At 38.4% G+C, this 23,578-nt stretch overlaps 1 protein-coding gene across 1 annotated transcript in view; it reads left to right on the forward strand.

The window, feature by feature from the left end:
• unc5db (unc-5 netrin receptor Db) overlaps positions 1–23,578 on the forward strand; it is a gene marked incomplete at both ends in the record, with an annotated part of 282,435 nt that overhangs the window by 116,863 nt on the left and 141,994 nt on the right. Inside the window, one exon of the mRNA XM_079251728.1 lies at positions 5,037–5,249. Coding sequence (XP_079107854.1) covers positions 5,037–5,249 — 213 coding nt within the window. The remainder of the gene's footprint in view (positions 1–5,036; positions 5,250–23,578) is intronic.

Raw genomic sequence — 23,578 nt, forward strand, 5'->3', positions numbered from 1 at the left:
GATCTACCTTCTTGTTCATAGGGCCATTAAAAGTCAATTTGATGCCCATTCTTCTTTTTTAAATTACATTAGAGTTAATAGCAGCCATTATTTATCCACACCACTAGTAAGCATGGCATATATTTATTTATTTATATAGCAACACTTCTGTACTGCTTACGGTGGTGAAGCTGGAGAAACAACCTGATTTAAAATATCTGCATCTACAACATGATGCATGTTGAGAATTGATATGCATTCTCCAGGAGAAACGTCGAAGGAAACCGCCTCCAAAGCTTGCTAGAAACACACGTGTGCAGACGGAGCATGGCAACGTTGCTCCGAACGCAGATAAAGCACAGATGTACTTCAATTCTCTTTCAAGCCAACATTTTGTCTAAAGTTGAAAATCATAATTTAACATAGGCACATACAAGGAAGAAAAAAGAAGAGGCATTTCATTTGATGGAGGATCTATAATTCATACAACAAAGAGCAGTAAAACAGCATGTGGCAGGCCATGTAATAGTTTGTCTTTGCATGTGGTATTATGACAAAGAAAGGTTGCTGTTCTCCTCAAATTACTTCGCTCCCTGTGATTTTTTTAACATTTACCGCTGACTTTGATTTTGTATAGCCTGTCATACTCTCTTTGGTCTTTTAAATTTATGAATGGCGTGCTCATGCAGATGATTATAGAAGTTACTTCAACATGGATGAAAGTTGGTTTGAAAAGGAATGAAAAATCTGAAAAGTCGAATTTCCATCATGCATGCACTGATGGGCAGTGTTTTTCCTATTAGAGGCTAGTAAAATACAATGCTTTCTCATTATATGCAGATGAAAAATAAAAAAAAGTTGATTACTCAGAAAGGTTCAATTTGTATTCCTTTTTTTTCAAGTATACACTTTACTGCCAAAAGTATCAACTCATCTTATTTACGTGTATATGAACTTTAGTGGCATCCATTTCTTTACTCGTAGAGTTTATCATAATAAACCCACCATTTGAACTTACAGCAGCTTCAAGTTTACTGGGAAAACTTTCATTGAGGTTTAGGAGTGTGTTTTGGGATATTCTTCTTTTTTTATTATATTCCCAGACTCTAATTCACCCCAAAGGTCTTCTGTACTGTTGATGTCAGGACCCTGTGCAGGCCAGTCAGGTTCTTCCACAGCGAACTGGCTCATCCACAACTCTATGGACTTTGTTTTGTGTTCTGGTCATGTTGGAACAGGAAGGAACCAACCCCAAACTGTTCTCATAATGTTTGGAAAAATGAAATTTTCCAAAATCTTTTAGTATACTGAATCATTCGGAGTCCCTTTCTCTAGAACTAAGGGGCCAAGACTAGCTCCTGAAGAACAATCCCAGACCCTCGCCCCCCTTCCATCAAACTTCACACATGGCACAATGCAGTCAAACTGGTACCATTTATGACATCTAGTCTGCTAATCTTCACCAGCTCTTAATAGACTGCAACAGGTTTACGGAAAAATCTTCTAATTTTCTAATCTCATTTCTTGACTGGGGAAGTTCATGAGTCACGGAAGGAAAGGTCTGATCCAAGCAGCAAGGCTGAATAAAACTTGGAGTTTTGTCACTGGACAAATATGTAACACTATTAATGGGAAACAAGACAGACTTAAGTACTGAAAAAAAAAAAAGAAAATATAATGGAGCATATCTGCCCCTGCTTGACCATGACCATGGTCATAGTCATGGTCAAGTAATTGTCATAAACAGGCCACAGTGTGTTGCATGTATCCAAATATGATATTATAAAGTATGTAGCCAAAAAATTAGACCACCACTTGAGGACTTTTCATACTAAACACAAAGAAAAGCTGGTAGGTTGCTGTAGAAATAAACTGCAGAAAATGTCTGGGAACCACTGGCCTAAACCATGAGGCTTCAGCAGCAGCCCTTAAAGTCCAGCCCTCATGATGACAGAAACATGGCCAGTGGTTTTACTGCTTCGCTGAGCTGCAGGACAAAGAGTCTGTTATACTGTAGCTAAGGATTTCTCCTGCAAGATGCTAAATTACATTAATTTAGTTTATTATTCCATTTTCTAGCAGGTGACGCATGGCTAGAAGCTTCTAGCGGTACTTCTAGTTATCTTGGTGATTTAGAAAAACAAGCTGCTTATTTCAGTAGAAAACTGTGTTTCTGCATTAACAGTATAAACAACACATATAACAAACTGGCATAATTTTCTAGAAATTTAGAAAAACAGCTTCTGATGTGTTATTACAAAAAAAAAAAAAAAAAAAAAGCTTTTATTTTGTTGTTGTTTTTTCTTCTTTTTTCCCACAAGAGAATGCAACATGCTTTCTTTGTGAACTTTGTAGAAACAAAATATTTCTTGCAACCACCCAGCTGATTTTTCTTCAGGTTGAAGAAGATGTTGTAAGGATGCAACCATGAACATCTTGAATAACATTACTTTTTTTTTGTAATATGTTTGATAGAAGAAGAGAAATGACCTAATCAGTTACCAGTTCATGTGGAAGATTGAAGTGGAAACAGTTCAGGTTCATATTTCACATAAAGCCAAGCGATGGCTTTTATCTGCAAGTATACCTGCAGATAAAAAAAAAAAAAAAAAAATAAATAAGATCATATCATGGCAGAGTAACAGAATGAAGGGCTTGTTTGTCATTAATTCATTGTCCTACCCGCTTAATCCAATGAGGGTCGTGGGGAAGCTCAAGCCTATTCCAGCAATCTTTTGGGCAAAAGGCAGGGTATTCCCTGGACAGCTTGCCAGTCCATCACAGGGCCACACAGAGACAAACAACCACTCACACTCTTTCCTAGGGGCACTTTAGAGTACCCAATTAACCGTGGGATGAAGCCAGAGAACCCAGAGAGAACTTGCAATCTCCACACAGAAAGGCCAATGACCAAACCGCACCCCAGCCAAGGATCAAACCAGCAACCTTCTTGGTGCGAGGCCACAGTGCTAACCACCATGCCACCGTGCAGCGGGCTTGTTTGTTGACAGATTTATTTATCATGCACTTAAAAAACCCTGAGGCAACAGAAAATGCTAACAAAAACGTTACATTTAAAACATGATTAGGTTTTCTTTCAGATAGCTGATTTACCAATGTCCTGCAGGATAACCTGATCCCTGACACACAATAGCACTGAGAAGGTCTTCAGTGTTGTCAATGGCATATATGGTTGCCCCGCTTTCATGTTACTATAGCCATTAGTTTCTGTGTCATCTCATGAAACGTTCCAGTACTTTTAAGCTACCTTTCACCAGTTCAAGAATTGTGAATTAAACAGCAAAAAGGTAGCTGGATATTCCTTTGTTTAAGGTGGTCAGTGTACAGTAACTATAAATTCCCTGCGCCATTCCAGCCATAGACATGAGGCCCAGAGTATCAGGGATTAAATCTGACAGGGAAGCTAATCTAACAGCAAAGCTAAGCTAACAGCTGCTCAGATGCACCACGTAATAGCACTTTGAAAAATATTCCTCACAACCTAAACCTCAAAAATATTTCAGCAGTTCAGCTAAATCTTAAATGTAGTCAATGTTTCACCGTATCACTTCCACGTGAGACAGTGGTCCCTATTTTCTTTACTGAAGAACATCAACATTGCTCTACATGATGATGTGCAAAGTTTAGTACAGAAGCCCACCTCCTTTTTCTGCCAGCATGTTTCTAAAATGTCAACCAAAAGAAAAGAAAAAGAAAATCAACAAAGATTCCTTCTATGTTCCAACAAGGCTGATGCAACTCCTGATGTGTAATCACTGTGTAAGCATGTAATAGAGGATTTTATCAGAGCATATTGATGGAGCCATGTAAGAATCTTGTAATTGGTTTGTTTGTTTGCTTTTCTTATCATTGACTGAAAAACTGTTCAAATATAAGCAACAAAAGGTACAATATTGGTATAAAAAGTAAATAAAATTAAAAAAAAGCCCATGTGGTCACAGTGTGACACACATCTATCTGTCCAACAGGAGGTAATGTCAGCATATTATTTCCATTCATTTACCTCCATGTCTGCTTGTTCTGTGTGTGGAGCCTCTCGACACCTGCATCCATTCATTTATCCATTTAACAAGGACAACATTGATTGAGAGAGGTGGAGAGAGGGCAGATTCAATTTCAAGGGACAGAATTGGATTTGATGGGGGAAGGACATAATAGCTTTCATGGGCTTTTACAGGACTGAATAGCTTAGCTGGAGCTTCCTTGATGGGATTGAGGTGTTATTCTCAGAAGGAAGCCAGGGATGGCAGGAGCACAAACATCCTGTTCCTCATTGTCCCACCCTGCAGTGCTCACGGTGCTTAAAGGAAGTCAGCACAGGACGCCATGTCAAGCAAAGACTTAGCCTTGAACCGCAAAGAGAAGTTTAAATTCAAAGTCACACCACCAATCTGAAAACCCAACTTTTCTAGACAGTTCTTAGATCGATGAGCTGCCACAGTGAACAATAGCGGAAATCTGCGCCCAGTGCTCACCAAACTGAAAAAAGAAAGAGAAAATCGGGGTAACAGGCAGTGAATTGTCGTTAAAGATGGTGGCATGTTGATGCCAGCACAATGGCTGTTTTTGTGAGAACCAGAATCCAGGCCTTGTGGCTGAGATAAGATGTAATCAGACTACACAGCCACAATTTAGGGAATCAGCCCCCTCCTAGTTCCTCTCCACTTGTTCCATTCTTATTTCATTCATCTGGAAATTGCTCCGAGGAGAACAGGTTTGCTCAAAGCGGGGTGGAGAGGAATGGGTTCTGTGCATAGTACTTTGCTTTTTTGTAATATTTTTTTTTCTTTGATAAAAGGAGGAATTCAAAGCACAGTCCACTGAGCTTTCTTTTCAAATTTGCAAGGAGTTCCTGTTCTACTTATGTTAGTAAAGCTAAATGGACTTGAATGCTTTTTTCTTCCTGCTAAATCGTGTATCCAACTGCAAACAACTTTGTCTTTGTTTCTGCCAGACTGTGTTTTGTTTACCTTAATGTGGTTTGTCCAAGAGAAACAGTCGGCATGGTGAAGTAACTCAAGCGTTTTTCTTTGCAGGTGCTCCAGTCGCTCAATCTGATAGCTCGCCTTCAGCACAGAGCACCCTGCCACACTTCATCCAGGAGCCAGAGGATGCCTACATTGTTAAAAGCAACCCGATCAAACTGCGCTGTCGTGCCACGCCCGCCTTACAGATCTTCTTCAAATGCAACGGGGAGTGGGTGCACCAGAATGAGCACTCATCCAAGGAGTATAAAGACCTCAGTACTGGTAAGCTTCCCTTTCTTTGTTACCTCTTTCCAAACGGCTACCGACTGAAAATGGAAAACCTCAAATCAGAGTAATTTTTTTTTTTTTCATCATAAATAGGACATTTTATGTATCATAGAAATAGATTTACACCAGCAAACACCAGAATCAGACTCTTTGTGTCATCAACAATGAGTCCTCTTCCATCTGTAGAGAGTTGAGGAGTGTGATGCATTCACTGAACAGATTGACTGAGACAGAAATGGATTTAGCATTCCATTCCCTTCTACATAAGCAAATTCTTCAGTCTGCAGCAGGGTTCTGATTAACATTTTTGGTTCATGTTTAGATTTCAAAAAGATGGGAGGAAAAAAAAACAGGTTTTTATGCTCACTTTTTAAGCCCTTGAGTGCAAGATAGAGGCAGCTCCTCTGACCTGTGAAAGATTGCATTTATTTACCTCTCCATCTGTTTTCCAGTCTGAGCAGACAGAACAGTAAACCTAACTGGCTGGACTCCCCCTCTAGATATGGCCAAATAAGCCAGATAAAGACTGAAGTAATTCACTGAAAGAACTTCTCTCCATTTTCCTGTTGGGAATGTCCACCATAGTCAATGTTTCTTTCTTCTTAAGGCTTATTTGTAAAATTTTAACAAAACAACGACCTTATCCAAAGCTCAACAAAATGCAATATTTAATAGTTGGGATGTACTTGTTACTGTTAACAATGCATCCATCCATACAGTATCTTGCATTTCTGGCATGTAGGCTGCTCACGTTGACGTAAGGTAACATGCCGCTTGTGCGAGTTTCAATATTGAATTGAACGTTAGAGGTGCTCATGCAAACAAGAGCATAAATGTGAACTCAGAGGAAAACGCAGCCTCAGATTGTTTTGGAACTTGCCTCTCCTCTGTAACTACCAGTATTTGTATTTTTCCTTCCTCTTTCACAATGAATGCCTTAACAGAGGGCAACAGATTGGAAGTGTTTTATGACTGGAAGCGAAAATATGCCAAAAAAGTGCCTTGGAAATTCAATCCAACCACCCGATACGCCTTTTCACGAGTTCAGCTATGTATGTGCGCTCTACTCCCCCTAGTGGTGGCTTTCAGTATTTAATGTTTAGACTTTGTCATGCAGCAGTAAGTATGAACACTGATGGTGCAAAATGTTGTAATGCATGTTTCCATAAACAGCTAGTATCTCCCAGGCCAATAGTATCTTTGTGTAAATGGGGTCTTAGCTTCTAATTGGTAGAAATTTCCTTAGATGGCAAAAATAAATAAATAAATAAATAAATAAATAAATTAACAAAAACAATCCTGCCTATAATCTTGCCTATAAACTGATAAGTCAAACTTTGGAGTCAGCTTAAAAAAAAAAAAAAAGAAACTTCTAAATATGCCTTTTACAGAAGTCATATAAACAAAACTCCGTATGATACAGTTTATCTTTTCTAAAATGACAAGTAATGCATCGGCGGGACCAGTGAATAGAAAAAAAGGAAATTTATGATTAATTTAACAGCTCGATCAATAACTGCTGACCATTAAAAGTAGTTAGGAAAGGTTGTGGTTAACTGCAGTTCTGTCAATTTCACAGCTCCACTCGCCTCCACTTGCCTTCAGGGTAGTCACTCTTTCTCCCCCTTCAGGTGAGAAGTTATTAGAACAAAGACATCTTGTTTTCATAGTAATGCATTTTTTCACCTTTAATAAAGTGTTTAATGAGATTTTCATTGAGTAATACAGAACAATAACACATGCATGTTGTGCACTGTGTGTCATCTCGCAGCATTGTGACTAAAGGTGAGACAGTACAGGCAAATAGTTCACATTAATAGCGAACAGCTGTCACCTTGAAACTTTAATGGTTTATTTATGACACAATGACTTTTCTTTTTTTCTTTGCATGGCAATTTTTTTGTTTTAGATTTTATGTTTAAATGTGAAAACTAAGAATGGTTTATCCAAAAAATTAGCAAATTTTCACACATTTCTAGGAAAACATTTTCTGAGATGAGCCAATGTCAAAGTTCTCTTTGTACTTTGTTTACATATTACATTCACATGTTTTTACTGAGGGGATTTCTGGATATCTTTACTTAACAGTGTAAAAATGCTGTGAATTATCAGACAAAAATTTGGGTTTAAACATTTTGTAAATCTGTCTGTGAATAAAAAATGAAAACTTTATTTAGTATAAAGTTTAAGAGCACAGACATGGTGTCAGTTCTTGTTGCTGAAGTAAAGATTTCTGACTCAGAGTAAGACAAAAATATGAGAAAATGGCCTTTAAAAATTTGAATTGTAAAATTCAACACATTTACTCCTAAAACACTATTTACAGACATCATATCCAATCAAATTCATAAAAACAACAAAGCAGAATATTTCTAACACATGAGAGCTGGCAACTGCACAACGCAGAGTGTGTAGAAGCTAAAAAAACTCATACATGTATTGCTGATACACCTGCTTAGAAAAATACCTTCAATATGAACTCGGTTTAATTATAAAACACGGTTTTCACACATCATATCCGACTGGTTCATAGAAACAGCTAGGCAGGACATCTTTAAGAAGATTTAGTTCCACATTCTGTCCTGTCGCGTTTCTGGAAGGTTTCAGGTGAAGTGAAGGGATTCCATAAAACTTTCCTGTTTTTTTTATTCGAGTTGCATCATAATCCAGTCATTATTCAGGGTCCGAGAGAGGCATGAGCACATGGATGGTAAGAGGCAACCTTACGCCTTGTTGCATGCTGATTGGAGGGAAGTGGAGGGGGGAGTAACACGTATACTGTTGTTCTGCAGTGATCTCTATTAAACAGAAAATTCAGAAGCTTATTGCTACAAAACCAGGATTGTATTAATTTTTTTCCACTTTGAGTCCTGTCCCAGCAGATTAACCGGCTGATCAGTTCATGCAGATACACAGTGTGAGCTGTGAGACACTGATCAGCTGTCACCACTCTCCTGATTTGATTGACAGCTGCATGTTGATGAGCTCCAAGTCTTGTTGTCATCTTGTCCTACAGACAGTTACCATTGTCTTCTCTAAGAACGTTGTACGTTCGGGATTTTGACTTGATGAGTCCCATAAAAAGTCCAACAGGATTTTGTTGGAGCGTGTCACATGATCGGTATGAATCAATAATATTGTCCAAAATTGACATAAGTCAATAAGAGTCCATGCTTGGCATAAAATGTTCTCTTTTACTCTTATCAGTTTGGTTTCTAATACAGAAGGCATGCAGGGGAAACGTCAAGTTAAGAGGAGGTCACGCTGTTCAGCAGAGCCAGAGCTTTGAAACAATACCAATCATTAGGTAGAGAGAAGCATCGACTGCTGCACCTTGTGGATTTTGTGTACATGCAGAGAAAACTTCAAGAAATAAATACCTAAAATGTGCTTTTTAACACTTTCTTTTCACCCCTCTGAAGAATGTAAAGGAAGAAAAAAGAAGACAAATCTGAAAATTAACCAAAAATTAATGATAAAACTGTGGTTTTGCCTGCTGTGTTTCACCTTAAAGTGTTTCCGAGGTAGAACAGGTTGTCCAGCGACCAGAAGGTTGGCAGTTCCAATCCTGTTCCTGTAGTCAATCTGCCATCGTGTCCCTTGGCAAGACATTTCTCCCTTTTTCCTCCAGTGTCGGCTGCTGGTGTATCAATGTGAATGTTTAGTGGTGGCCTGAGAGGCCGCCGGCACCTATTGGCTACGGTTTTTCCATCATTCTGCGCCAGATGAGATTTATATAACGCTTTTCTTGCCAAGAAAAGTGCTGTATAAATTGCTCAATTATTACTTGGTCAATAAGAGTCTTTTATTCTTTTCCTTAAAGTATAGAGCAGATCTTAGCTGATTTTTTTTGAAGCAGCACTTCCTTCTAAATAAAGACGACTTCAGGTCTTGACCGCAGCTGCTTCCAGCAGCCATCAAGAAGAATATCACTGTGGCCTCAGATGGTTTAAGCCTAAAAGCCAACAAAGGCACAGCAGCTTCAGTAATCATAGCAAAGTCAAGCCGTATGCACAGTATACTGTATGGGCTTATTTTAAGCTCCTTGCAGTGTTAGATGGAGGAGTATGTACTGCACCACATCAGCACAAATTCAGCCCTGCTTGCACAGAACTGAAGAAGAGCAGTTGAGCTCACTGTGGACATGTCTCTCTTTGACAGTCCTTATAGAGTTTAATAAGTGGCCACGAAAAAATAGTCCCATTAATAACCAGTTTTATCTGCTGCAGATCTGAGTATGAACTAAAAAACTTGACAAGTAAAGAGAAAATCTTAGAATCTGCAGCAGCATGTGATACTTTGTCCACATGCACATGGGTATTTTACAAAACATTTTCCCATAAAAACCAGATCCACATGGAACCTTTTCCCCAAAAATGTTGATGTACAGAAAACTAAAATGCTTCCAAAAGCCAAAATGGAAAGTGGTGATCTGGCTCCGTCCTCTAACGCTACATTGGCCAATCAGAGGGCTGATTAAAAAAAAACTCTCACCAATGGTAGCAACTGCAATTTGTTGTGGTTGTTTGAGGAAACAGTGTCCTCACTGCCTTTTGTCTACAGTACAGTTTATATTTGTAATAGAAAATGTGTTAACAAGATTAGCATCAGCAGAGTTGTGGTCACATCTGTTGTCACACAAATGAAGGAGTTAACCTTTATCCTGAAGACATTTCCCCAAAAAACATTGGTTTTACTTCCTGGAAATTGGTTTTAAACTGAACAAAAGGCACAGAAAGAGAGACAGAGGTATACGAGTGTAGCTGTGTGGACATGATTTGAGAGTAAGAGGACATTCCCCCTGAGTTTGGGATGGGATCAAGCCTCTCATATTGTGCCTCAAGTATCTGGTAGAGTTTCATCTTTATTACTAAAAACATTTTGGTAATCACGTCGAAGGCCTTTGGTATCCAAGAAGCTGAGCTCCAACTCTGTCTTCTTCTTTAAAGAAAAAAATGGACGTGCTTTGTTAGTAACAGCATGGCTCATCCCAACAAGCACAACTTCTTTTACTAACTGCTTTGCTCTACATAATTTGTTAAAAAATCTAACAAAATGGAATAATCTCTGGACGAGTCACCCTCTGCTGGCTGGATTAGGACACTTTTTAGGGCACTGAGATATAACCTTCTTCTAACTGCTTCTAACCTTCATTTGGAGCCATCATTGTTTCCTGCCAGGAGGAAAGTCAGAGGTGGTGTGATATTATCGCAGCAGCAACAAGGAATAAAAACTTTTGGTGAGAATGTTTTGGGGATGAATGAACCAACAGAGCATAGTCTTTAGACAAGAGATCCTTCTTGCTGATAGATTTTTACCAACAAGTTTCAAACCAGAGAATATCGATCAAATGCTTTCCTTTTCTTTTTCTACCTCAAGAAACCTTGTTTTAAAAGGCTTTTTACAACCGTACACATGACACAGGCCTGAACTGTGTGATCCGGTGATATAATGCATCTCATTTTGTTAAAAACATTTTCACTCACTTTCCTTTTCTACATCATGAGAAAACATGATTTAGCAATGGCTTTCTTTATTAAAGCCATACATCTTCACGCCATAACAGTGTGAATCAAAGAGAAGCCAGATTGGCAATGCTGTTATCTTTTGACCCATTTTAAATGTTATAAACATAAACAACGTGCGGTGCTGCCTCTGTCTAATGTTCCGTCTGGGTGACTCATACACAATTGTTTCCTGTACCCTCATAAATCTGAGATTTTACACAGTTGAAATGTTTTCTCTGAGACAAGCCCTCTTCTTTTGGTCACCAGTATGCTTTGGCAACGAAGGAATGTGGCTGTGGAATAGACGTGGTAGCTGCCATCTGAATCTCAGAGACTCATATTTCTCTAGTTTTAACGGTGCTTTTAAAGTTTTTCCAAGCTTTAAGCAGCACAGACTTCACAAAATGCTCAACTATTTTCATGATATTGAACGAGCCAGAAGTCTTTGTTTTCATTCGATCCACACCAGTGCTTGGAGATCCCAGCACAGTGACAGAAAACTGGATATGTAAACTGGGAACACCGTGTTAGAAAGATGTGGGAGTTGCACTGGAGTCCAAGTCACTAATTACACACAAGTTGTATTAACGCACATGCAGCAAGCAGTGTTTTTAGTGCTAGCTTTAACATAAACTCTTTTCATCCCTGCTGCTGTGATTTTGACCGTTTGTTTTAATGTCTCTTTTATGAGTCTGCCGACTGTAAGGAAGCGCAGTGAGAAACCAGTGAAGCAGACACTGACCATGGCGTTTCCTTCTCCTTATCTGCCCTCGCAGAGCGCTGGCTTTATTCTTCTGTTGTTCCTCCTGTTAAGCATATTAAATGTTGTGCTGAGAAAATTAAGCAGTGTTTAGCATCCTCTGTAAAGCCCATTGAGTTCTAAATGGCGTTGCAGTGGTTTTACTCATGGTTTAACGGCCACATTTGCTCCCCTTTAGTTGCAATTGTTTTTATTTACTTGTACTGATTGCTTGTCCCAGGTCAATCACTCACTGGAGTTGTGTGGACCACCAGTTTGCATCATCTGAAAATCCCTAAATAATGCTGGAATTCCACCGTTCCATGTTGTGCAGCCATACAAATGAATTCCTGGTTAATCTTCTGATTTAAAGTTTGATTGAAGCCGTGGCATGCCACACCAATTATGTCCCATTAGTTTTCATCAGGTGGAGGCATGTTAATTAGAAGACCTGATTTAGGCCTCCTGAAGGGGATTTCTGGCAAACAACGAAGCCAAAGTGTCACCTCGGCTGGAATGTTCTTTGATTGCAGGCTCCACGACAGCGCTTTCTTGTATTCATGAAGGTCCCTCCACAGGAAAGAAGCTTTAATTACTTCTGGAAGTTCATTATGGTGTGATTGCTGTGCTATGAAATTGTTGTGAGCTTAATAATGTCTAAATGAAATTTGGAGCTCGAATCGTTCACTGCTCCATGTGTGGAGGAAAGTTCACTCGGTGGTATTTGCCAGCCAACTTTGTATTTTCCATCATCATTGGAGCATCCAGCAGGAGGAAAGGGGGGGTAATTAATGGATTTGTCAGATAGGAGACATCATAACAAAAGCTGGATCTGCCTCCAGGATGAGGCATGAAGCTCTGTGTTGAATGGAAATTTCTCTGGTTAAACCTTTGGAAATACTTCCTGCTTGTTTTGCTGTGCTGGTGCAGATAATTCACACGCTCATAAAGGGGAGACTGCGTGGCTTTTACAAGAATCTAATATTTAATTTGAACAAATTTGAACACAACAATCTAATAATGTCATGATTTCAAGGTAAAAGAAAAATATCATGGATGATTTCCATGAATATCAACAACTTAATATTTGTTTGAGGCTTCACGTAACTTTCTGACCTTAAAACTCCAGGTTCCGGACTTGTTTGATGTGTATTTCTAGATTCTCAGCAGCGTCCCAAGGCTGAGAAACTGCACTATACAACTTTTTCTTCCGTTTGCTGAGTTTCACTTTATGCTAGAAAACATATTGGCTGTTTTTAATATGCAATATCGCTGATTCAGTCAAGATGCTAGCTGGAAAGAGCTAACAGGTCAGGTAGGATGCAAGATGGAGAGCGAATTAGCTGTCGATAGGGGGTTCATGGTGGGGAAAATGTTCTGTCGTGTGTCTTTAAATTGACTTAATTCTAAGAGGAATAAAATCCCAGACTGTGGTCATTTGATTATGTGAGATCATATGAGCTCTTAAATCCCAGAAAGACATCAGCAAAGGGACAAACAATCTGAGACTGTATGAAAAATTCTGTCTAAATTAAAGTTCAGAAAGATACAGAAAATATTAGAAAATTTACTTTCATAATCATAATTAGTTAGTGTGGCTCGATATGTTACTAGATGTTGAGTGGTGATAGTAGGACTTGCTTGTTAACTTCCAAGTTGCTGTGGTTTATTTATTCATGTCTATTACAAATAAACATTACGCTCAGTGAAAATCTAAACAAAAATATTCAGTTTTGTTGTCAAAAATATGCATTTATTAATAAATGTTGGATACAGATTTAGAGAAAAATGCATTGAAATGGGCTGTTGGCTGTGGTCAGTATACCATAATGTATTTTTTGGTGTTTAAGTCTCATATTGTGGGATTGGCACCAATATTCCAAACCAGTATTAATGTAGACTTTAACCTACTAGTTCATTGCTCATCATGCCTTCAACATCACTTGTTTGGAAGATAAAGACGTCTTTCTGGTTCTGCCATTGCAACAATTATAGCAACAGTACAGATGTACATGACAAATCTGGTCATGTCCAATAATATTGTCTGAAAGCAGTGTTCTGATGCATTTGCATGAGAAAAATCCTATAAATATCCCTGTTACCATGTTACAGAGAACATGGTGATTAATGGCTGACGATTTAATCTCAAACCTGATCTTTCCACATGATGATTTCCTTCTGACCATCTCAGTAAAATCACTGTAATGTAGCTTAGAAAGCAGTTGGCCTTAGATTTAAAGTGTATTTATTAATACAAACATGGAGGGAAACTGGAAATGTTTTACTCATATGTTGTGGAAGTTTACATTTTTTTTCAGTGTTGTAAATGACATTTGTGCTTTTGTGATTTACGTTTAGAGAACGGCTCATCCGTGTCATTATTTCAGGATTATCGCCATGCACAGAGCGCGATGAAAACAAAGAGCAATAATGAAGGGACCGCAGTACAATGCTCCAGACTAATCACTTCGCCTTGTACTAAAATAAAGCCAAGCTTAAATAAAAATATTATTAGCAACAAAATAGCAACAGTTTTAGGTTAGAATATGATGGAACAGCCATTACCAAGCTTTTATAGAAAAACTGCATGAAAATCTTCCTGTCATCAAACAATGTGGTGACCCTGACTGTTGGACTGGTACCATCACTGCAGCAGCATGTAGCTGTAACTGGAAGCTCAGGCAACAGTTTGGATTCACCGTGGGATGAAGGTATGTCCAGTGCCAAACACCTAAGGAGAAACTGTTACATTTCACCCAAAGACATGAAGAGAAGACTGCATAAACAGTTATGGTATTTATGACTCATCGCAGTTAAGATCACTGGTTTATCCCACCTGTGGAACAATCTGGGTGTCAAGCATAACACAAACTGGTATTAAAGCCTTGAATGAAGTCTCCCATAATGTACTCCGTCTGCCATGTCAACAGGTTTTCTTTTATTCATGTTGCCAGTTCCCGTCTCTTCTTGGCACTGATGTTATGCTGCATCTGATGCTCCTCAGAAATGGAAAGTCAGAACTTAGTCATGCACCACTTTGGATCACCCTGTGTTGGATTAAAGAAAGAGTAAAGGAAGGAACATTGCTGCTTTTAGTAAGTGTTGGGTTCAGTGTTTCACCAGATCATAATAAACAGGAAAAATGATGAAGTTGTGGTTCATAAAACTCAGGAAATCAGACTTCTGTTGGTCTTTTCATGTTTTTCTTAATTACAAATGAGATAAGCTTCTAAGCAACAAAAAGTCAGTGCAGTCCCTCTTTGATCTGTTTTGTTGCTGTTTTTATATGCAGAACTACAATACATATATATATATATATACATATATATATATTGCATACTGAACTAAAGGCTGCAATATAAAAATTATTGCAGCCTTTTCTTTCTCAAAGGATACGAGGCTGCAATATTTAAAAACAAAGATCAACTAGAGTCAACAGGGAAGCCCTTCTATGCATTAACCCACACACACACACATATAAATGGACGTAAAATTGGAAGTGAAAGTGGTTCTTACTCAATGAGTAAACCAGGATTTTGTCAAAGTGAAAGTGAAATTCAGCACCTTTTTGTGAATTCCATGCACTTATGTCAGTATTTGCAGAATTAACGCTGGGACTTTATTATAAATAAATGAATAATTAAAGCAGATGTTTAATCCTAGATGCAGAGGTCGTCACTGTAATTTTTGATCAGTGGTTTTATTTGGTCTACTTTATTCTACTATGCATCACTGAAATTAGAACTTTTATGTCTTTTCTAAGAGGAATTTTAATTAGAACTAAACTGAAGTAATTAAATGAAATGATTGCAATGAGATAATACTCAGAAATATAAATGAGTAATATGACTTCATATCAGCAATGTTGAATTGATGAGGACATTTCAGAGGACAGTTCTGTTGGAGCATCAGTATATTTCACTAAAAGCCGTTGTGTTTTAATGTGATTGTAAGTTGGACTATGTAGATATCCATCTCAGGAAAACAGGCTGTTTCACCTCGGTGTCAGCATTGTTTCCGTCATTTCACCGCATCCCAAAGGATTCTGCTTGTAGGATTTTAGCTGATGAAATGTTGTTATGCTTTAGTTTCTGAGCTTAACTTTGGTTTTTCTGTTTCTCCTGTCAGTTTAGAATCACTGACAAGAGTCTCATGTTTGATAATTACTTTCCCTGGTGGGCCTAATTCCAGCCACACTACTTGAGGAAGTTGATCCACATTATGAAGCAAGCCCCAGCTTTCATACAGTCAGGGGAGTGAACAGTGTGAAAAAGTCCAATGCCTTGTAATTCCTAGTAAAAAGAAATGAAAACATTGGACATATTAAAAGACAATCAAGATCATCACACTGTTAAAAATTTAAGTGTGCTTCAGTGAACATAAGGTTCTTTCTGATAAAGGGAATATTAAGGAAAGTCTCTGTCAGGCAAATTCATTATTCTAAGGCTAGGATGGGTCTTGATTAAAAAAAATGATCCAATTAATTCCAGGTTTGTGATTAATTAAACTTGATTAATCACATTTTAATTGCATAACAAAATTTGCCCCAAAAAGCAACTTTTTTCTTTAATTTAAACTGGTTTTGGTGGATGACTTCATCAAATAATAGACAAAGACATTAAAATTGTAAAGTCAGGCTCTATTAATGTCAGAAAAACTACATTTAATTACTTTTCTATTCAAGTTGAGAGACAAAAAATAAAAATTATTCCTGGCCAAAACTGAAGAAACCTAAAGTTATAATGTTATTTTAACTAACAGCTCCAGTCCACAACATGTTACAGTACTTATAACTTTTTAGATGTATTTTTATGTGACAGTAAAGCAGACTGTGTTGTGGCCTCAGTCCTGTCCTACAGCAGAGGTGATCACCTGCTGCTCTGACTGCAGCTTGAAGCTGGATTCTGCAGGAAGACCAAGGTTTTAGTGGACGGGGGAGGGGCGTACGCAGCAGCCACTGCCGCTAACAGAGACGAGACGAGAAACTATACATGCTTCGACGTTACACAACAAAAGTCTCCAAAAATCACCAGAAAAAGTTGTCAAACTTGTTGATAGTTACTTTTTATTGAAACAGACTCACGAGAGGGATCCGAGAACTCGCTCAATATAGCACCAAGGTGCTTCGTTTTAGCAGAAGTTCAGCGTGTGCATCAATATAATTATTGTACCAGGGAACTGTACACTGACAAATGTTTCACAATGAAATGCTTTTTTCTTACTTGTTAATTTTTAATCAGTATTAATGCGTTAAAGTCCCACCCCTAGATAAGCTCATTAAAACAAACCTGCTGGGGAACTTTGCAGGACTTTGCACCCTCAACAAAATGCTCACAGATTAATTGCAGTGGTCCCAGAAATGCATGAAGACTCATTGTCAACTGTTTTATTCAGCGATGAATGTCATCCTCGTCTGGATGGTCCAGATCGATGGTTGTCTGGATGGTTGGTGGATGAACACCATGTCCCCAACAATGCAGCCATGTATTGGTGGGTTGGTGTTTTGGGCTGGAATAAGTGGGAGTAACATGGTAGGTTGCTTTATGGTGCCTCAAGGTGTCAAAATGACCTCTGTAAAATAAATGCAAGTTCCAACTGATCATTTCCTGCGATGGGACAAAACCAAGACCGTTTTTTTTTTCTGCAGAAAACTGATTTTGTTTACAAGGTATGCAAAAAACATCATTACCTCATTGGCTGCTAGGCGTGTGAAGGGAGAAGAAGTCGGTGTGACCACAATCAGCGCCTGACCTTGACCCTGTTTAGAGCATGTGGAGCATTTTTGTGGGGATCTATAAAAGTGGAGTGTCTCCAAACAGCTACTTTGGGAGACAATTCTGTTCCTGTTTATTAAGATTCAGGCAGAAACTATCCATGAGCTTTCAGCTTAAATGGATAATTTGGAACAGTTTTTTTAAGATATTGGCAAAAAAAAAATAAAAAGATCTTGGTAGTTTTGGTCGATAAATCCTGTTAATAATATCCTGTATTTGCATTATGTGGATGAAATCAATAACAATAGCATGACTCAGAGCAACTGGAAGAGTGTATAATCTATGGTGATGATGAAGCTCTGCTGGAATTATAGAAACTATTTTATAGCTTAAATGAAACAAACAAAAACTTCCCTAAGAACTTTTGGCTAGCAAGACATATCTGCATACCCCAGAGGTTTATGGACTTATATATGTAGCCTTAAAGGAGTTACTTAACTCAGACATTGGTTCATTTCCTCTCCCGTCAGTTGTGCTCACCGCAAATCATTTAGAAAGAGAAAATTGTTGCATATTTCATAGTCATTAACTCAAATTAGCCTTGGCTTGTTCATCAGCGTTCCCACGTCAGTAAGTGCCTGCTGCCATCTTCCTGACTGACAGGCAACCCTCCCCTCCTTGCCTTAAACTCCTTCATTATCCATGCCACTTTGCTTTCTGTCATTCCCATTCAAGGGAGATGAAAAATTACAAGCCATTTAACCTCAGCACACTCCGTCTCTGTGCACCGGTTAGTTACCTCTACTGTCACCAGGCCCAGCCAAATCTCTGAGCCATCTTCAGGCCCAAGCGGACTGGTAATTAGAAGAGCCTTGGGATGTCCTCATTGTGACTGCTGGCATACACACACCCTATATCAGTGGTAAACACAAAACCATAGATAAGGCTGATCTTAATGGGGAGACTTTGTCCTGGCTTCGTAATAGACAGCAACAGTGTGTATTGGATTAGTCCGGCTAATCAGAGGGGGAGATCAGTGAAGAACTGGAATGTTATTGATTAGAACATGGGCCCCTCAATGCCACCAGGAGCATCTGATAGCATCTCTTATTTACCAACTAGCCTGATGAATCACCATGCACTGATAAAGCTGACAATGCCCTTGAGTCCTCCAGCAGCCAAGAGAGGACTGTATACAGTATATCTGCAATGTGTGCTGTATAACACCCGAGGACAAGCAATCCTGCAAAGTGTGTGCATGGATATTGATTATATTTTTTATGGATTATTTTAGACCCATCTATAAAAAAAGGGCTGTCAGCAGCTGTTTGAAGATTACATTTTAACAAGTTCATTTGAATGTCACTTTGAAACCCGAATGTTATCAAAAATTATAGGACATTCTCACCTTAAACATCTTTCGAGAACAATTATGCACAAGTTTTGGTAGGGATTACTTTCCCTATTCTTTCGGACTTTATGGTTTTAGACCAACATTCAACAGTCATAAAAGGAGAAATCATAGTAAAGAAATAGGAGATATCTGTTCCTCCACCCTCAGTCGCCTCACAAGAGCACAGGACGATGCAGCCCTGAAGGTATGTCGTAATATGAACAGAGGTCAGGCTGCAGATCCTGATGTTCAGCTCATGCGCAACACTATAGTGTATTTATTTGCTCATAAAGCCTTTTGCAGAATCACAGCTGCAAGCTTAATGTTGAAAGGTTTGTGTTGGATCTCTGGCATGTGCAGGAATGTATATATATATATATATATGTATATATATATATATATATATATATATATATATATATACATATATATATACATATATATATATATACATATATATACATATATATATATATATATATATATATATATATATATATATATATATATATATATATATATATATATATATATATACATATATATATATATATATATATATATATATATATGTATATATATATATATGCAGGATATGCAGGATATGCAGGATTGCTTGTCCTCGGGTGTTATACAGCACACATTACATATATATACATATATATATATATATATATATATATATATATATATATATATATATATATATATATATATACATATATATATATATATATATATATATATACATATATATACATATATATATATATATATAATTTAATGGTGCATAAATGTGGGAGAAATGCAACTTTCTCTCTGAAACAGACCCTTCTCCAACCAATCACAAGCTGAGCAGGATTTGGACATGTTTATTTGGAGCGATTCAGCTACAGAAGCCGAGACAGAGACAATAAAGAGCAGAGACTGTTGGCAGGATGGAGGGAAAGTTTGTGCAGCTTTGAGAAGTCATTTTAATTTGATGAAGTGCAAAAACATAAATGGTGCTGGTTTGGGGAAGCAAGTGCTTCCCCATTCACCACATTGGGAACATTAATTTCTGAGATCATTTTCACAGGTATGTTTTGAGGTTACTAGAAGCGGGAGGATTGAGAAACTAGAAATTTTTACTCTTCCCTTTCAGTTCAGTGCAGGAAGAAGAACTTTTTTAGAAGAATTTTTTTCTTCAGCAACAGACATAAAACGTAACATTTACCTGATAATCAAACAACCATAAAGGTTCTTTACTCAATGGATAAACCAGGATTTTGTTAAAATATAAAAAGTTAGCAAAGAGCCAATTTTAAATCGGATCTTGTGGGACTTTATTAGCAGCCTGTCTCAAAGACACATCAGTGGGTCTCATTTATTGAAGTTGCAGTTATAGAAATGCCAGAGATAAAGTTTGACGTAACATTGCATCATTGAAGAGTGACTGCCTAAAAGCTACTGTTGAAGACAAGGACTAAATTTTGGTTTTAGAGGTGGGGAGAACAGCCAGTCACACAAGAGACAGCACAGCCAATGGAGAAGTTGTAGGTGGTGCAAACTAAGGTCAACGGGCTCCAGCTTGAGCAGCCGTTTTCCGTTTGACGCTAGCGCTTGACTGTCTCTGTTTACAAGCAAAACATTGTTTTTGAACCGTACAAAGTGCAGGAGACTGAAACAGCTTTTTGAGAAAGTGCATCACCTCTCAGTCAAGCTCTGCACATCCATTCATTGATTTATTGAGTCATTTTATGAACAGCTTTGTCTGATTAAGGTTCGCGGGACAGCTGGAGTCGATCCCAGCAACCATTTGGCAAGAAGCAGGAAACACCCTGGACAGGTCGCCAGTCCATCACAGGACCACACAAAGAGACAAACAACCATTCACGCACACACTCACTATAGGGACAATGTAGAGTAACCGATTAACATGCATGTCTTTGTACAGTGGGAGGAAACCAGAGTACCCAGAGAGAACACACACATACACGGGGAGAACATGTAAACTCCACGCAGAAAGGCCGCCGTTTGAGCCTCCCCCTCTGCTGAGGATCGAACCTTGCTGTGAGACCACAATGCAAACCACTATTCCACCATGTCTGCTAAATAAACTATGCTTTGAATCAGGTGTGTTGCAGTGGGAACACTTGGTGAGACTGCAGAACACCAGCGCTTGAGGATCCTGATACGGAGTCTAAAAACATGTTAGAAATGTAGACATTGTGTTTTTTCCTTCTGTACTGCATTCCCATTTGTGATTTCATGTGTTTTAATAATCCCAGTGCCTATTTATTATATTTTGCTGATAAATGAAAAAATAATGAATCATTACAGGCTTTTCCACAGTGTTCTATGCATGTAAGAGGAGAGGTGATGGATTTAACACTTCCTACTGGTCTCAAATGAAAAAAAAAAAAAAAAAATTTCATTATTTTTCTCTGCAGACAAGATTTAGTTGGACTCTCTCTGACTCTTTTCCTAAATAAAGTCCCCAGCAGGTCATTAACATATATTACAGCAGTTTAATTATGCATCAAGATGACTTTTATCAGATATGCAGAGGACAGAAGTAAAAATAATTTCCTTTATTCAGACAAGACGCGACTCAATGCTGATTATTGCAATTACAAGAATATCTGACAAAGTCTAAAGAGAAAATTCCTTCTTCTTAATGAAAAGGTTCGGTCCACCTTTTTTCATGCTAACTAAGATTATCAGAGTAAGAATAGCTGACAGGCTTTAGGGAAATGTGATAACATCTGACAAAAAGCTGAGACAAAAAGCACGGAGCTGAAATGTAAAAATGAAAGTGTGTGAGAACTTTTCAGTAACTTTGATGGACAAAAAAAAACTTCAGTGTGTTTACGACTTTGGGCCTGAATATATTTAAATGAAGTGCAGATGAATCTGCCAGCTAGACAAGTTACCAAAGCAAGGAGATCCTTTGCATTGCTGGAATTTGAAGGGATCTATTGATGTTTAACATAAAAAGAATTTGCTAGTTGTGAAAATTCCATGTCATATGTCATGTTATTGTTTCACAAAGGCAAATGTAACTGATTATTATCTGTGCAAGCAAAGCAGCAGCTCACACCGAAGGCCCATTTATGCTCCTTTACGTACATCTGTTGCAAACGTTGTCATACATTATCAGTCTCTTACTTCCATGTGTCTTTTATGTTGCCATAGATGTTAAAGGAGCGAAAAGAGATATCATTTCAAGGTTAGCCGGTAAACACTGCCTAAAGACCAAAACAAAGTTCATGAGCCACATGCCCCTCTGCTTCGAACCTTCACTTCGCAAACAGACGTGCAAAATGCAAACACACTGAGCGAAATGATCCCACCACCTCATGGAGCATGTGGAAGGAACAAATAACATCACAGTGGAAGAAGAGCTAGCTCCGAGTCAAACTGTAGCCCGTTAGCTCTGGCTGGGCAAAGTGTTGACCACCTTGCAGTGGTTGTCTCCTTCTTCTCCTGAAGTCTCAGCAGATGTGGACATTTATTTCTTCAGTTTCAAAGGTAGAGCGCCTGGAAATCGAGAAGTTGTTGCTCTTTTTATCAATCAATCAAACTTTATTCATGAAGAGCTTTTCCAACATAAAATATGTGACTCGGAGTGCTTTACAGTTTAAAAGGAACATAGGACATAAAGGAAACACACAGACAGACACATTATATATAAAAAGATACCTCCAACCCCTCTTTTTAGATACATCTAAATGAGAGAGCTGAGTGCAGACGGACTAGTCGTGGAAACCCCATCAGAGGAGCCGTTTGCACCGGGGCAGCGGTCAGTGACCGGGAATGCACATAAACCAAGCTATGCACGTACGTACAGAGGTTGTCTAAAGTAACAGACATTGCACTCCAACACTCCAACAAGGCCGCTGTCAATCCGGTTCTGTTCCTTTCTTCTTTTACGCCAACGACCGTAGTTTCTTCAGAAACTGCAGGATTCCTCATTGTCTTATAACTTTGGGTTTCTGCTTTCAGGGTTCAGGCGAAGTAATGAAGCTGCCATCTATAATGGGAGCCAGTGACAAATTTATGCCCCAGAGCTCGCTGCATGTTAATCCAGCCATGCTTCTAAACATGCTTCAGATGCACTTCTCCATTACAAGACGTTGAACAATCAGAACAATGCCTTGTTAAAAAAAAAAAAAAAAAAAAAAAAAGCATTCTGAAGAGCGACAAGCTTTTCACAAAGGTGTCACAGTTGATACTTTTGACTTTTCAGCTGTTTCTTTTCAGCTTATGAATCATTTGTCTCACGTTTGAATAAAAACTAACTGCTATTTATATGTATAAGTATTCATAATGCATGCAATGTCAGTCACTTCATCAGAGGACTGTTTGAACATATAATGAGTCCAGTGAAACCGTCTGCTGGAGCCTGGATAAGTTGGTACAGCTGTCCGATTACCACAGCTATCTTTCATGCTTTCTTCTCTATTAATAACTCTGCATAACACCGTATATCTGGGACAAGGGAGTGAGTGAAATATGAAGGGAGCTATATAAAAAGAGTATTACCACAACTAAGACCAACATGGGATTAAGGTTTAACTCAATGGTGTTTGGGGTGTCAGGCTGTAAAACCTGGAGCTGCTTCACCCCAGCATGAGGAGCTGCAGCTGAAGAATGTCATCAGTCTGGCAGTCAGTGGGGTGCTCGGGCATTCAATCATCACCACAACAATGAAAACCTGTGAGAGAATATTGACAATATTACCAGGCACAAAGTGCCCGTAGTGAATGAATATCAACTTTGAATGAAGCTTTAAATTAAACTTGAAACTATTATTTATCTCATTTTATGGAGGAGCCTTTTAATCCCATTTTAATCAGATGCAATACGATTCGCTTTAACTTTGACTGAATGAAATTAGAGTTTGTATAGTAAAATACCAAAATGTCTGACAGTAAAAAGGATAGAGGGCCGGTTTCAGAGGCAATCATTCCCTCATTTCGATTTTG

Source organism: Telmatherina bonti (genome assembly GCF_933228915.1).
Source record: "Telmatherina bonti genome assembly, chromosome: 13".
Taxonomy (NCBI): domain Eukaryota; kingdom Metazoa; phylum Chordata; class Actinopteri; order Atheriniformes; family Telmatherinidae; genus Telmatherina; species Telmatherina bonti.